The sequence below is a fragment of the Neodiprion virginianus genome, chromosome 1 (assembly GCF_021901495.1).
Source record: "Neodiprion virginianus isolate iyNeoVirg1 chromosome 1, iyNeoVirg1.1, whole genome shotgun sequence".
Lineage (NCBI taxonomy): Eukaryota > Metazoa > Arthropoda > Insecta > Hymenoptera > Diprionidae > Neodiprion > Neodiprion virginianus.
In genome coordinates this window covers 1,588,056-1,603,874 of record NC_060877.1, presented here as the reverse complement: position 1 = coordinate 1,603,874, position 15,819 = coordinate 1,588,056, and the positions used below count along the sequence as shown (strand labels likewise).

Here is a 15,819-nt window from a genome sequence, read left to right as displayed (position 1 = left end):
TTTGGTCGAAAAATGAAAAAAACGTAAGGCTAACCCCTTTGCATTTTTGGCGAAAATTTTCGCGATTTTGAAAAGTGCAGGAATAAATTCTTTCTGGCACTATTTCGACGTAATTTTGCGAGAGAAATCGATTGGGCGCAGTCCCAATACGCTGCGATCAACGCATCGAAAGTTAGAGCCAAAAAACGAGAACCTGAGTTTTCGACATTTTTCAGCAGGTGCTTTTTCCTTCGTAACTTCTCTCCTGTTGATCCCACGCTCTTTTTGCTGTGTTTTCTGAGTTCCTGTCGGTCCAATTGGTCAGGTAAGGGTCATTAGAATCGAATCTGAGACCAAAAATTTTTTGGTCGAAAAATGAAAAAAAAGTAAGGCTAACCCCTTTGCATTTTTGGCGAAAATTTTCGCGATTTTGAAAAGTGCAGGAATAAATTCTTTCTGGCACTATTTCGACGTAATTTTGCGAGAGAAATCGATTGGGCGCAGTCCCAATACGCTGCGATCAACGCATCGAAAGTTAGAGCCAAAAAACGAGAACCTGAGTTTTCGACATTTTTCAGCAGGTGCTTTTTCCTTCGTAACTTCTCTCCTGTTGATCCCACGCTCTTTTTGCTGTGTTTTCTGAGTTCCTGGTGGTCCAATTGGTCAGGTAAGGATCATTAGAATCGAATCTGAGACCAAAAATTTCTGAGAGAAAAAAACGTAAGGCTAACCCCTTTGCATTTTTGGCGAAAATTTTCGCGATTTTGAAAAGTGCAGGAATAAATTCTTTCTGGCACTATTTCGACGTAATTTTGCGAGAGAAATCGATTGGGCGCAGTCCCAATACGCTGCGATCAACGCATCGAAAGTTAGAGCCAAAAAACGAGAACCTGAGTTTTCGACATTTTTCAGCAGGTGCTTTTTCCTTCGTAACTTCTCTCCTGTTGATCCCACGCTCTTTTTGCTGTGTTTTCGGAGTTCCTGGTGGTCCAATTGGTCAGGTAAGGATCATTAGAATCGAATCTGAAACCAAAAATTTTTTGGTCGAAAAATGAAAAAAACGTAAGGCTAACCCCTTTGCATTTTTGGCTAAAATTTTCGCGATTTTGAAAAGTGCAGGAATAAATTCATTCTGGCACTATTCCGACGTAATTTTGCGAGAGCAATCGATTGGGCGCAGTCCCAATACGCTGCGATCAACGCATCGAAAGTTAGAGCCAAAAAACGAGAACCTGAGTTTTCGACATTTTTCAGCAGGTGCTTTTTCCTTCGTAACTTCTCTCCTGTTGATCCCACGCTCTTTTTGCTGTGTTTTCTGAGTTCCTGGTGGTCCAATTGGTCAGGTAAGGATCATTAGAATCGAATCTGAGACCAAAAATTTTTTGGTCGAAAAATGAAAAAAACGAAAGGCTAACCCCTTTGCATTTTTGGCGAAAATTTTCGCGATTTTGAAAAGTGCAGGAATAAATTCTTTCCGGCACTATTTCGACGTAATTTTGCGAGAGAAATCGATTGGGCGCAGTCCCAATACGCTGCGATCAACGCATCGAAAGTTAGAGCCAAAAAACGAGAACCTGAGTTTTCGACATTTTTCAGCAGGTGCTTTTTCCTTCGTAACTTCTCTCCTGTTGATCCCACGCTCTTTTTGCTGTGTTTTCTGAGTTCCTGGTGGTCCAATTGGTCAGGTAAGGGTCATTAGAATCGAATCTGAGACCAAAAATTTTTTGGTCGCAAAATGAAAAAAAAGTAAGGCTAACCCCTTTGCATTTTTGGCGAAAATTTTCGCGATTTTGAAAAGTGCAGGAATAAATTCTTTCTGGCACTATTTCGACGTAATTTTGCGAGAGAAATCGATTGGGCGCAGTCCCAATACGCTGCGATCAACGCATCGAAAGTTAGAGCCAAAAAACGAGAACCCGAGTTTTCGACATTTTTCAGCAGGTGCTTTTTCTCTCGCCATTTCTCTTCTGTTAGTCCTACGCGCGGTCACTTGAATCGAATCTGAGGCCAAAATGTCTCCATTTCTCGTCCTCTCGTTGCCACTGTCGCCAAGCCTAAGCGTACCTCTGTCAATCACCTTTTACTCTCACGACCAAGACATCATATATGCAGTGGAAAATGTTGTTATTAGACAAAGCTTAGCTGGGTATTGCTGCAGACGGATCGATAGGCTACCAATTGGTCGGTGAACGAACCTGATCCGACGACGACCGCACCTTCAGCAAGCATCGGCAACTATTTCTCGCACGATAGTCAAATCTAACGTTGTTCACGATCGAGCGCGCTAATCGCGCTGCATAATCTTCTCAAACGGTCGCAGAGGTGTGCAAGTGGGGCAGCCTTGAGGAATTTCGATCCCCGGCAATACGACAAACTCATCTTTTAGCCAGACCATAATACTAGCAATTTTTGTTTTCGTGATAAATCTATATATATTTTAACATTTAAAAAACATATGCGATCAAGTGCGATGCATCTTTATACATGGGTATATCAGAAGCCCATGAACAGCCAGGTAAATGTATCAAGTAAAACACATATCGCTATTTCATGTCATATTCACTGAATATATTTCTGATATTCACATTTGCCACGCAAAATACAGCCATTTCTTAATCGGAGACATGGTTGCATGTATGTCATATGTGTCTCATATACATCATTCTGTCATATTTACTGAATATAACGTTCAGGCATGTCCAATGCACACTTCATTATACTGTATACCTTTCACATTACGCAATATGATTATTTAGGGCTACACACATTCCACTTGTTTTTATTTTACGAACAATATGTGTCACATATAATATCCCTCCTGTGCAAAAATGCTTCATGGCTTCACTTGCTGAAAAGAGAAGAAACAAAACAAAACATTTAGTCTCATGAGTATCGACTTTTAACAGAAATCAATTTTTCATCACAACGTTTTACATATATATTAAATATTCTCAACAAACCTTGGACGTGTTGAAAATTATTGCGCTGGATTGCTATACGCACGATGTCCGTATGCTCCGTGCAGAGGCGTTTGTCTAGCTCAATTTACATTCTATATCCGTTCTCGAATGATATGTAATATTTGCCCACTAATGTGCAGACGCCAATATAACACATACGTACTGGGTGTATCTGCTGACCGGCCAAGGGACTGCCTGCCACCAGACCAACTGGATCAAACCAAGTAGATTATTCCATTAACGAGTGTCAGGTGGAGTCATAATATATGCTGGTAATTAATAATGCAGCTATGCGAGGTATTAAAATATATGTACATGCAAATTTCGTTTATTCTTGTGCATCAGCTGGACGATGTTACGGAACAACTTTTCCGTAATGTAAATAAGATGTATAAATAAATAAAGCGATCATTACCCTGGCGAATGATGTCTATTATATATCTATTTATTATACATATTTGTAGTATTAAAATTTTGTTGATCCGTTAACAATGTACCGAAGGATAGTTAGATAGTTGAATAACTCTGTCAAATTTAAATCGTTGCGTCAAACATTTCAAAAGCAATCATCTTTGCAGTGAGAAACGGCATACGAAAGAAGAAACAAACCGGCATGCAATCAACAGCAAGCGATCGTATCAATTAATTAAAAGAATTTTCCATTGGCGAATCCTTTGCGCTCGACGGTTAATCCTCTTATTAAATATCTCTCGAACGCACCTACCGGTGATCGTATGCACGTGTTACTGCGTTTACATATGCATACATCGTATACCTATAGCTGCAAAACAATATTGGTAAAAGTCATTTGTCGGGGAGAGATAGATGCAGAATCGACGAAGTAATTACAGGCTCGAACTGTGACGAGGCATCAGGCACCCGGCAAGCTTCGACGTTGTCGGATTTTCCGGAAGCTTTATCGAGTTGAAGTTTCTCCAACGAATTTCAATATTCACTAGAAACACACGGAATTTCTAATTCGCAATTTCGGGAGATCAGGGACCTTCGTCTCAATCAATAATTCTCATAAGACTTTTTCGAGAGGTTACAGTTTACACCTGCGGTTAATTAGTGATAGAAATCATATCGACATGGGGATTATACTTTGGGGGTCTCGTATTTTTTCCCCACAGTCAGGGGATGGTGCGCCGAGTATAACGGCCGAGGCAAATACTCCGCTAATAAGTTACAACGAGAGCAAGGAAACTCCGCATATTTTCTACCAGTCGACTCGTCACGCAGAAAGCAATGAGGTACGTATTATTTTTACCGTTGTTTAAAGTGATATTTCACACAGGTTATTTTTTGCCGTTAAATTTAACAGGCTAACAACCTTTCGTTGTTAGGTGAAAATGGTATGAAAAACATTTCGAGATCCTCCTCTTACAGGCGTTTCAGTAAACCGTCCGACATGTGCAGCGGAAATTCGTTACGTCTTCATTTCCGTCCAGGTGGATAGGAATTGAATATTCCTGAACAATCGCATTCAGTGGTTTCAGACACCTGTTGACCGCCCGTCATCACTTGTATCAAACACTCATCCAGCATAATGGCAATTGTGTCATATTATTCCATCGATTCAATCGATTTTACTACGTATTAGGCACTGCGCCTTCTGACGTATTAACGCGCACGCATGACGTGCAGTCCCGTAGTACGAGTGGATAATTACCAAAGATAATTGAAATTTGAATAAAATAAAGTAAATTTTAGATTATCGAAATTTCGCCTCCGATTACTGCACACCGAAGTCGAAGGTGCATACAACAATTTGCCGCTAATCAAAGGTGAGGTTTGTTTGATCAGTGGGGCTGGGAAGGGGGGCGGTTGAGGAGCCGGAGGAACGGCATTGAAGAATTCTGCTGCGCATGACATAATAATTTTTAACCGATGTTGACCGGGGCCGCAAACGTTTATCAGTCTCGTGTTCCCGGCGCAGAAAGCATCGACGAATAACGACAGAAGCTGGCGGTTATCTCAACCCCAACGGATTCGACCGGCGATGGACGATCCAAGGGTGAACGGAAAACGCTGGTCCCCGTCAAAAATCGCCATCGGCAATTTTACCGCGGGTCTGGAACCGCAGCCACAGCTCTACACGATCGGTGAGTCACGAATAAAAAAATAAATAGGTGCAAGAAATTGGCAACTTCACTTGGAACGTCGCTGACAATGAATCCAGCGAACAGAGTTGCAAAAATCGCGGTCAGCGGATCGAACCGCCGATTTTGCAACCCCGGCATTATTCACTTGTTGCGTTTCAAGTTTGTTATGCGTGTCCGAACGAGTTCGTTTGACCAACTGCAGCGATCGGTAGCTGTAGGAAAGTTTCCAACGGTAGTAGCGCTATCTTATATTTCGTGAGAAAATTGGCTAACGCATACAGACGTAGGAGGTAAGCACATTTGCATACAGCTGCAGCCCCCGCTCATGAAGAAAAGTATCTATGCACAAACGATTTACCCACTGCATCGCATAGGTACGTTAATGTGGTACGTTCTAGAACTCGCACAGCGTTGTTTAACGAGACGAGGCGAAATTCTACGTGACGAGCCGATGAATGGAATAAAACTCCTATAATCAACGTCAAGTCTTCTTTATCTCAAGTATATGGTGATAAGCTTAAAGTATCGCTGCCGTTTCTCGTTAGTCGGAAAATCGTGGAAAAAAACTTGGACAGTGATAAGAAATATTCCAAAGGTTGAGAAATGTCGACGCTTTCATTACGAATACCGCGATTGATTCGAGCAATAGTGAGAAGGAATTTATAGAATTCCCGATTCCGAATTTTAGTCAAACGACCAAAATCTTTAACAACGACGCGAATAATGCCGAGAGTTCTTGTTGTTATCAACTATTTGCAATCAGTTACAAACCGTGTTCTCCAACTTCGTTAGGTCAACTCGAAAGTTCACAATCGGCAATAGTCGCGGCTTTTCCCAACTTCATCCTTCAGGTTCCTCGGAAAGCAATTTTCACGTGTCGGGCAATTAGCGAAATTGTAAAACATAGAGCGACGCGAGTGACGACTCGAACGTCATTACCCCCTTTTTTCTCAAACGGATAAACGCAGTTTGACAGCTGCAGCTTGCGCTGCATGCGCAGCATGGATCATTGTTCCGGAAACCACGCCGCTGCGTCTTGACGATCCGTGCGTTACACACTCGTGAAAAGTGGGAATAGCTAGATAATTACTTACCGTTGGCAAAATCGAAGACAAGATGAATCGAGCCGCATTCGTCACGGTATCTCATCCACCTCTGGAGCACACATGTCCGCATCTGTTATTTATCAGTGCTGCATTCATGATAATGGACGGCGTGTTATAAATTTCGTTGCACTCGCGAGCGGAGCTTCAGTCTCTTAATCGTGAGCATCTCCAACGCAGCATGTCGGGAACTTGTCTCTTCCCTAAAAGTCTCGTCACAATGGACACGGAAGAAAAATGGCACATCTGTTACACTGGTTAAGCAAAACTTGGATTAGTTTACAATATAATTTTGCACTGATCCCCAAAAATTGGACCGCTTAAAAAGTTCTAATAAGATGATTTGATTCGACCGTTTATTGAAGCGAATCGTGCGCTTCCTGCGCTCAAAAATTTGACCGCATTTCACAGAAATACAATTCCAACAGCCCATTCAAAACTATTGTGCGTAATGGAGTTTTATTAATTGTTTTAGAAAAATCGGAAAGGCCGAAGGATGAATCCGTAGAATTCGACAGGGCGATTACACTATGTGGTAAGCACGATCAGCCATTAAAGTTGGTCACATTATGGTCCGGATCTAAATTAGTTACTATGATTGATCTAGGATACGGAAAATATCACTACGAGCTCGTCCTTCTCTGCGGCTTGATCTTCATGTCAGCTGGGTTTCAGAATGGTCTGAATGCCTACATACTGCCATCAGCAGCATGCGACCTCCAATTGTCATCGGAGGAAAAGGGACTGCTTAACGTAGCTTTTTTGGCCGGTGAGAGTTTCGTCTTTCATCTTCATCGCCGAAATTTACCAAGCCTCCATTCGTTGAAAGAAAAAATACACGTATTCGCCTGTCATTCCAGGTGGAACTTCGAGCGCTATGCTGTGGGGTATCATCGCCGACGTATTTGGCAGGAAGAATATTTTGCTGGGCACTTTAATCGCCGATGGAACCATCACCATCATATCAAGCCTCTCGCAGAGCTTTCAAACTCTTTTTGTCTTCCGATTTCTCAACGGCTTCGTGTGAGTTTCTATAAGCAGTAAATATAGCTAAATGATTTCTGAATGTGGTAGATTATTATTATTACTATTATGGTACAATTGAAAAATTATCCGGTAATTCACCTGCATGTATCGATGTTACTTCCCCCAGGATTGGCGCACCTGGATGTCTCGTATTTTCATACCTGGGTGAATTCCACGCGGAGAAACAACGCGCGAAAAGCATATGCTACGTCGGTTTCTTCTTCACTTTGGCTTGGCTGGTGCTTCCAGGTGCGAATAAGCGATTCGAAAACGTATAAAAACCAGAATTAAACAAAATTCTTCCCGCAGGATTGGCTTGGGCGATAATACCGATGACCTTCGAGCTTCGAATCAACGGTCTGCAGTTCAATTCCTGGCGATTGTTCGTCGCCCTTGTCGGTATCCCGACCGTAATCAGCGGCATTCTGCTTATACGATTCCCGGAGAGTCCAAAGTTCCTAGTTTCCCAAGGGAAGTCTAAGGAAGCCTTGAAAATTCTGCGTGGTATATTCGTTGCGAATACTAGTCACAGCATTCACGATTATCCGGTTAGTTTGTCGCCACCTCACGTTGACACTTCCAGTGCAGACGCAATACTTGTACAAATGTCGAAATAATCGATCATTTCGGTGTGAGCCAAGTTTACCGAATTGAAGCTGTTGTTTTTTTTTTTTTTTTTGTAATCTCCAGGTGAAAACACTCCTGGCTAACGATACGGCGATCGTGAACGAGGAAGCCAGCATCGAGAAGAGCAAATTCGGCATTACCCAACTTCTGCAAAGCATCTGGAAGCAGATTTGCTACCTCTTCACGCCTCCGTTCCTCAAGTACGCGGTTCTCTTCTCGATCATGCTCTTCGCCAACATGTTCGGGTAAGCATTTATTGGCGATCGGGGAAAATGCACTTGCTGACCTTGAGCTTGAATCACCCGCAATGCAGGTACTACGGCCTTGGTCTGTGGCTGCCGGAGCTGTTCAACCGCTTCGAGACGTACTACAAGCTGCACCCGAACACGACCGTGACCGTCTGCGAATTGGCCACCTTCTCGGTCCCGGCAAATCCGTTGGCCGAAGCGATAACCCAGACGCAAAACGTCATCCTCGTAGGAAACAGCACCGCCTCGGACGACATCCTGAAGGGAATCCCCTGCAGCGGGACCATCGACGAGCAGGTCTTCGTCAACACGTTGACGGTGAACGCGGTGAGCCTCCTGGGTAACGTGGCTTCCGGCTACCTCGCCGATCGCCTTGGCCGACGAACGATGCCAGGTAAGGACGTCTGGGATCGAATGATCGTATCCTTGTCTCTCGAGTCCTGGAATTAGATCATTCATGGGATCGATCGTTCCCTTCAGTTGGCACGATGGTGTTCGCCGGTGTCTTCGGCTGCTCGATATACTTCCTCAGATCGGCATCCCAGAACCTGATCGTCGCCTGCCTCTTCTCGACTTTCATAGCGACTGGTAACACGGTCCTGAACAGCGTGATCGTTGACATTTTTCCGACGCACGTCAGCGCGATGGCTATTTGTTTGGCTACGTTGTCGGGAAGAATCGGCGCCATCGCCAGCAATCTCCTCTTCGGTTTACTCCTCGACATTAACTGCGGTGTCCCGATATTCCTCGTTGGGGGTGTAGTCATATGTAAGTAAAATTTCCCCAAACTTACTCTCGCGATTAAGCAATAATACAACCTTCGTCACAAACCTGCGCATGTTAATTTTTTTAAATTTTTCATTTCTCGGCATCGAGGAAATTCGCTGTTTCGTTTCAGTTGGCGGACTGTTGGGCTTTCTTATACCGAAAAAAGGAGTTATAACGAATAAATATTGTGACAATAATATGGCCGTTGCATCGGCCTAGTTGCAAAGCCGAACCGACGCAGCGCGGTTATAAATGAAAATAAGTAAAAGCATTGCGGAAAAAATTTGAAGACGTAGAAGAAATTCTTCAATTTTCAATTTGGTACACCGACGGGATGAGCGATCCCTTGACTAGGTACATCGACAGGCGAAAGAACACACGAAACATTTGATATCGTAGAGGTTTAGGCGGAATGGAGAACGAAAGTAAGTAAAAGAAGAGAAGAGAGAATGCAGTCTTATATGTAGGTACACCAACCCGGATCGGTGAAAGATTCTTTACCGCCTGACGGATAAGGAATTGTAAATAGTTTAATCTAGTTCAGGTATTAGAAAACCTAAAGTTTAACAAATAATTCTCAACGTTCCTGTACGATTGTACGTAGGTATGTATAATTATTTCATTATTTTCTTCAAAGTTGACTCGTTGCGCATTAGAAAAGAATTAGAGCTAAACGATAAACGAGAGAAAGAAGATTTATACATAGGTACATGTGTAATGTTTTGATTTCATATATTTTTCGTAAAAATGAAATATAGTATAAGGTTTCCCCTCGAGCTTTTGATACACATCATCACTTTAAATTGCATATTGAATAATTAGGCTATATTATTCACTTGAAATTGAATACAGTGATATTTAAAATGTTAGGTATACAATTATTTATTCGGGAGATACCTGTACTGTTATTATTAATATTAACATTATTATCGTTATTGCATTATTATTGTTATTATTCTCATTTTAAATCTTATTATATTCTTAATATTGTTACGAACAATCTTACTTATATTATTAATATTATTATTATTATCATTACTACTACTATTATTATTAATGAAATCATTACTAAATGTTGAATATATATTTATAATATATACAAATAAGTATAATATATATATATATATATATATATATATATATAATATAGATGCCTATTCGCGTGTGTGTATACATATTATATATATGTATATCGATAGGTATATGTACAATATATACAATAAATTTTCGATTATACCGTCAACGGACTGTATACATATGTATATGTATCATACGTATATTTAGTATCGCATGAGTGGAATATAATAATCTTTTTTCCATGTCCTTCTTCTCGCCTGTGAATTTTAATTTGTCTTTCGGCTATCTATGCTTCAAATCCCCCCCCCCATCTATTAATCCTTGGAAGGAATACGTATCATCCGATTACGCATTCCACATCCTGCCGCCTCGAGATTTCAACGCACACAGTGAAAATGCCCGGAACGGGTATATAAAAGGTGTTAAGCACATAGTATTTATTTTTCTACATTTCAGCATCTTCACAAGTGATCAATTTCGCCGATCCGCTTTATTACTACAAGCTTCTGTCTCTATCTACGTATATACATAAACCGTAGAACCGAATTTATCACGTATATCGATGTATCTAGTGCCGTAATATGCGCCGATGGAAAAGAAACAATTAAAAACTTGAAAATTAAAAAACAATAACATTATCCTCGCCCTCACATCAATTTACTGCATGTAATGAAAGATAAGTAAGAAATTTCAAAATCGATTTGCGAGTACAGAATAAATATCTATAAGAAATTTCGCAAGACGGACAAGGAGAATAAAAAAAAAAATTTTAAATCATCAAAAATTAATTGCACTTGTAGGTAGGAAACTTCAAGTTTTCTTTTTATACTTGTAAGAAAAGGGAAACAAGAAGAAGAAAAGAACGAGGTCTTTCCCTACGCGTCATACTAAAAATATATCGCATATGACGGAGTGAAAGGTGACAAAATGGAAAGAAAAAGAGGGTTCATATCGATTTCTCTTTTCAAACATGCATTAATTTACAATATAATGTACGTACATAGATTGTTTAAATATATATACATATTTATATTGTTTAAATATATATATATATATATATATTGTATGGGTATGTGTATGTATGTATATTGGTATATGCACATACGAATATACATACAATGTACATCGGGATATAATAGAACTGATGATCCAATTTTGCGGTCGATATAAAACAATAATAATTACAATAATATAGGTCTCGAATCCGAATGAATCGTTGTCATCTTGGTTGTTGCTGAAAGTTCAAAAATGTCCAACTATCTGCATGTATTATCATTATGATTACTATCATCATCATCATTATTATTACTACGTTCGTTTGATATTAATATTGACCTGAACGCGAGTCAAAATTTTAACACACCAGCCTTATTTACTTTCCTTCTCTTAATCGTCAGTTTCGTTATTACACGGGATTTGTAATTTTCAAATTTGGATAACCGACACAGCGCTGCGCACGAGTTTTCCTCCCTTTCTTTTCAACGTTATTTTTCTGTACGATGTCGGTATTAAACAATAATAATTATTCTTAATATTACCATTGTTATCGCTAACATTACTTTTATCTTTCGTACATTCTTAAATTACATTGTTCAAGTATAAGAGTTTTATACATGGTACACCAAGAAAAATAGTTACATAAAAACAAAAAAAGAAAGTTAGAAAAAGAATGAAAACGCTCATTAATATTATAACCGTTAACAACATCTGTATGTTACTGGATAACACGTAATATAGATGTTACTAATTATTATTGTTATCATCATCATCATCATCATCGTTGTTGTTGTTGTAGTTATTATTATTATTTATATTATTTATATTATTATTATTATTTACTGTATATATATATATATAGGTCTATCAATTAATAGTGAACGCTATATAAAAGGCACTATGTTTCACAGACACGATCCCTAGGCTAAACTGAGAGCTCGTCTTTGTCCCTGTTCTAGTTTTCATTTTCGTCCTCGTTTGTCGGTCTGCAGGTGAGCGTCTTTGTAGAGTAATCCATGTGATTTGAAAATGAAAAAGAGAGAAGAGCAATCGAAACAATAAAACGAACAATTTTATGTAAAATCGGAAACCAGTTGAGAATAAGAAACGTAAAAGTATTTGCACCGTGATGCGTAAAAACATACGAATCGTGCATCCGTTACGCGTATCGCGGTATAAATTTCTTACCCTAAACCATTAATCGTGTACAACGTACAATAATGTATACATTATATCAACCCTGTATCATAGGCCCTAAAATCTCTGTATCTATTCTCAAGACAGTCTGCATTAGATGTACTATACCCACACAGGTGCGTTACATCCGTAAAAAATGTTATTACCGAAGCATATCTATGGAATTATCGTGTATATTCAAGTTCGGTTGGTTATTTGCTTCTTTAGTTTGTCACTTTTCCCTCCCTCTCTCCCCGACTTTTCAATAAACCTTCCTTTTATGCAAAACACACGAGTTATCCACCATGTACTGTATATATATATATAGCAGGATTTATTAAGCAGGATTTAATATCCGTATAGAAGAAGTCGGGATTTAGAAAATGTGTAAAAATTATTATCCAATGTACAGAAAATTCGTAAACGATCTTTATCGTTAATATTACTATCGTAGTTAGTAACAATAATAAAATTCGTATACATACATATATTATAATTTAATGGATACACGTTGTACGCATTGTATGTTCATACATACAGAAGATCGTGTGTCATGTTACATTACTAAAGGGGTATAATATGATAAGCAAGTATAAACTGTTACTCCTTCGTAATATTTTTACCCCTTTTATACTGTTCGCTGACGCAGTGTTCATATAGCGTAAATTCTTTTCAATTTCGTATTTGTTTGCACGTTTTTTATATCTTATTATTTTTCAATAATATCCTTCCAATTTTACATCATTTATTTTGTATATTAATCATTTTAAGCATGGTTTCCATTTCGCTCTTATATTTTTATAGGCACAAATAGGTGTGTGTGTGTGTGTGTGTGTGTGTGATTGTACAAATGTTATTGTTGACGGTAAGTTGTAAGTTTTTACGTTGACACGCCCGTGCTTGTGTAACATAAACCGATTTATTATCTACTTCCGATAAATATTTGTACAAAAAATCGATCAATTTCGAGATTCAAAATCGATAATCCTTCGAGAAATTGAATAAAAGAAGAGCAAAAAAAGAGTTAAAAAAAAAAAAGTAATAGTTTTCTGCAACAGTTAAAACTGATTCCAGCAATTTACAACACCTAACATATGATAAATACGTAAGTTAACTGAGTAACGGATGAATTCTATAGAAAAAAATACGAAACAATACGATCGAATTCAATTTTGTAATCAAAATTAATTGTGTTCAAGTTTCTTTTTCTTTTTCTCTAATGTTTTTCATCAGACGCTTCAACCTAGCTTCAACTTTTACAATTCGCGATAAAAGTGGTTGTTGCGATAACGAGGAAAAAAAATGTGTATATTTGAAACACCCTGCATCGCCATAAAGAAAAGAAAAAAAAAAAAACCCATTAAACGTGTTACCCTTTTGTCCTAAAATTTTCCGTTTTCATATCTGCCTGTTATAATACAACAATACGATCCAAATAGTGTTTGCAATAATCGTAATTATTTTCACTCTCGCCACACGCGATTATAATACGTTGTGTACCCAAGTATTAAGTGTGCGTGTGCATCGTATACGACGTTCAATATCACAATACAGTGAGTGTGTGCTTATCTACTTGTGCATATACTATTATATCAGTACGAGAAGAAAGAGAAAATAAGGATAAAGCAAAACATCGGTTATCAAATTACATCTACGACGCCTATGAAAGTCTGTTTACTGCGTACACTTCGTATAGACATACAATTTTCTAGACTGTCTACTAGATATAATATTAATAGCGTGTACTCGTCGACACCAAACATTATACAAGGATGATCGGAGAGAAAGAGTTGAAAAAAAAAAAAAAAGAGAAGTGAGATAGAAAATCAGATTTGTCACAATTTAATTTTATACCGTATATACGTATGTACGTGCGCGGGTATATTTAACGTTGACTAAAGAAATTCGGTTCTCCTTGCCAGCCGGAATTAAGATTCGAAACATCGGTGAGAAAATATAATATCAAACTAATTGTAATAACAATAATGATGACAACCGATAGTGGTAGTAATGAAAAGAAATGGGATGCACAAATGGCAATAGCAACAACAACATAAACAGTAATAATGATAATAGGAGTAACAATAGTAATAACAGCGGCGCAACAACAACAATAACAACAACCGGAAGAGACCGAAGAATAATTAAATAACACAAGCGTTTCAACTCATCGAATCGCACTTGGAATCGCATAAAACGGATCCCAATTTTATTACAATTTCGGTTACAGTCGGAAAGACGGAAAAAACAACGAGGAAAATAATGAATGATTTAATTGAATACGAACAAGGTGAAATTACAACTTTCAATTAATCGACATGAATCAATCGGTAGAAAAAGTATCCTCATGCCATTTCTGTTTCATACACTCTATAGTACATTGACAACCCCGCGTAGAATGTGTTATTTTTAAATAAATCCAATTCATCCTATCGATAAACCATGTTGTTTTTATTTCAATTTTTATTTTTAACTGTCAAAACTTGTATTAAAAAAAAGCTCTGGATTCTTTATTGATATAAAAAAAAATGTTTGTTTCGATTTGTTTTTAGCTACCGATATTCATACTTAAATAAATCATTGTCTACCTACATACATTTTTTACTACTGTCAATAATAACTGGATACCTTCCTACCAATGGGGTGAGAAGTGGAAAAAACAAAAAATACCAACTGTGACTACAGCGAACTGTAGAAAAGAGGGAAAAAAAAAACACATGCGATCGTCGCAGAAATTGAAGAAAAAAAAGTACCAACAATTGATTTGCCGTCTTCGAGTTTTCTTCCAGCAACTCCAATATAATATACAATGTAAACATTATACATTTACGGTATATATCGTTGTAAATATTGCATTATGGACTAGCAATATCCATCTGAATATCATCTGCCACAAGTCTAATTCTTCTTTTCATCCACATCGAATTACATACTTTGTACATATACTAAAAATATATACACATACAATATACATATGATACACCGTGTGTATATATATACGGGGATGTATCGGAGATATAATATGGTAAAAATAACGTGCGGACATCAACCGTAAGAATCGATCAAATTTTGTGTGTGTTCTATATAAAATCCGACGAAATAAAGAAGAGAAGAGAAGAGTAAAGTAAAAGGAAAAGGAGAATCCTAACTTTTTTTTTTTTTTTGAAAACAACACAAAACACAACTAACTCGCAGTTCCAAGTTGCATATTATTACTGTAGAAACGCACGGGGTCAGAGAATCTCCGTCCTCGTTCCGGATTTCCCCCCTCCGTTATCCATATCGGCGAAATTGATCTTGAACAAGATCGAGCGTGTCCGAGAAAATGTCGAAGGAAACGAACGTCGAGGGATCACCTGCACGGCGCAAGTAAAACCTCGAGCCAGCACGGACACGAGGTGACCTCTTGCCTCGAGTACTTCGGTCCCCAGCCCTTGGCGAAGCTTATACGGACGGAGTTTACGTCAACGGGACCGCTGGTGAGTCCCTGGACGGCGGCGTTATTCGGTGAATTCGACGACGACAAGGAGGTCGACGACTGCTGCTGGTGGTGATAGTGCCTGTGTACATTCTTTGCCCGGTCGAATATGTTCAGACAGAATCCAGGCGGCACCCTGTACACCAGCAAGGTTCTCGACTCCGGGTCGTCCAACGTCGGCGAGTTTACGAATATCGGATTCTCCGACCTGTTGTAGGCCCAAACGCCGTCGGACTCGTCGCTCAGCGTCAGACCTGCGGTTTGCGATAATTGCCA

The 15,819-nt window shown here is 38.9% G+C and overlaps 2 protein-coding genes across 3 annotated transcripts in view; one reads left to right on the top strand and one right to left on the bottom strand.

Moving 5' to 3' along the window:
* Positions 1-4,890: 4,890 nt before the first annotated feature.
* On the top strand, positions 4,891-9,038 carry LOC124298647 (synaptic vesicle glycoprotein 2C-like). 2 transcript variants are annotated; one of them, XM_046750933.1, is made up of 10 exons: positions 4,891-5,044; positions 6,623-6,682; positions 6,755-6,916; positions 7,008-7,170; positions 7,301-7,422; positions 7,483-7,721; positions 7,864-8,045; positions 8,114-8,442; positions 8,529-8,816; positions 8,947-9,038. In XM_046750933.1, the coding sequence occupies exons 1-10, from the start codon at positions 4,942-4,944 to the stop codon at positions 9,033-9,035; spliced, it is 1,737 nt and encodes a 578-aa protein (XP_046606889.1). In that variant the 5' UTR covers positions 4,891-4,941; the 3' UTR covers positions 9,036-9,038. The 2 variants fall into 2 exon arrangements, with proteins under 2 accessions (XP_046606889.1, XP_046606898.1); XM_046750942.1 differs by lacking the exon at positions 4,891-5,044 and adding an exon at positions 6,224-6,404.
* Positions 9,039-10,313: 1,275 nt separating this feature from the next.
* The window catches only part of LOC124298586 (uncharacterized), a 35,306-nt gene continuing 29,800 nt past the window's right edge, over positions 10,314-15,819 (bottom strand). Inside the window, exon 5 of the mRNA XM_046750777.1 lies at positions 10,314-15,797. Coding sequence (XP_046606733.1) covers positions 15,418-15,797 — 380 coding nt within the window. The 3' untranslated portion in view covers positions 10,314-15,417. The remainder of the gene's footprint in view (positions 15,798-15,819) is intronic.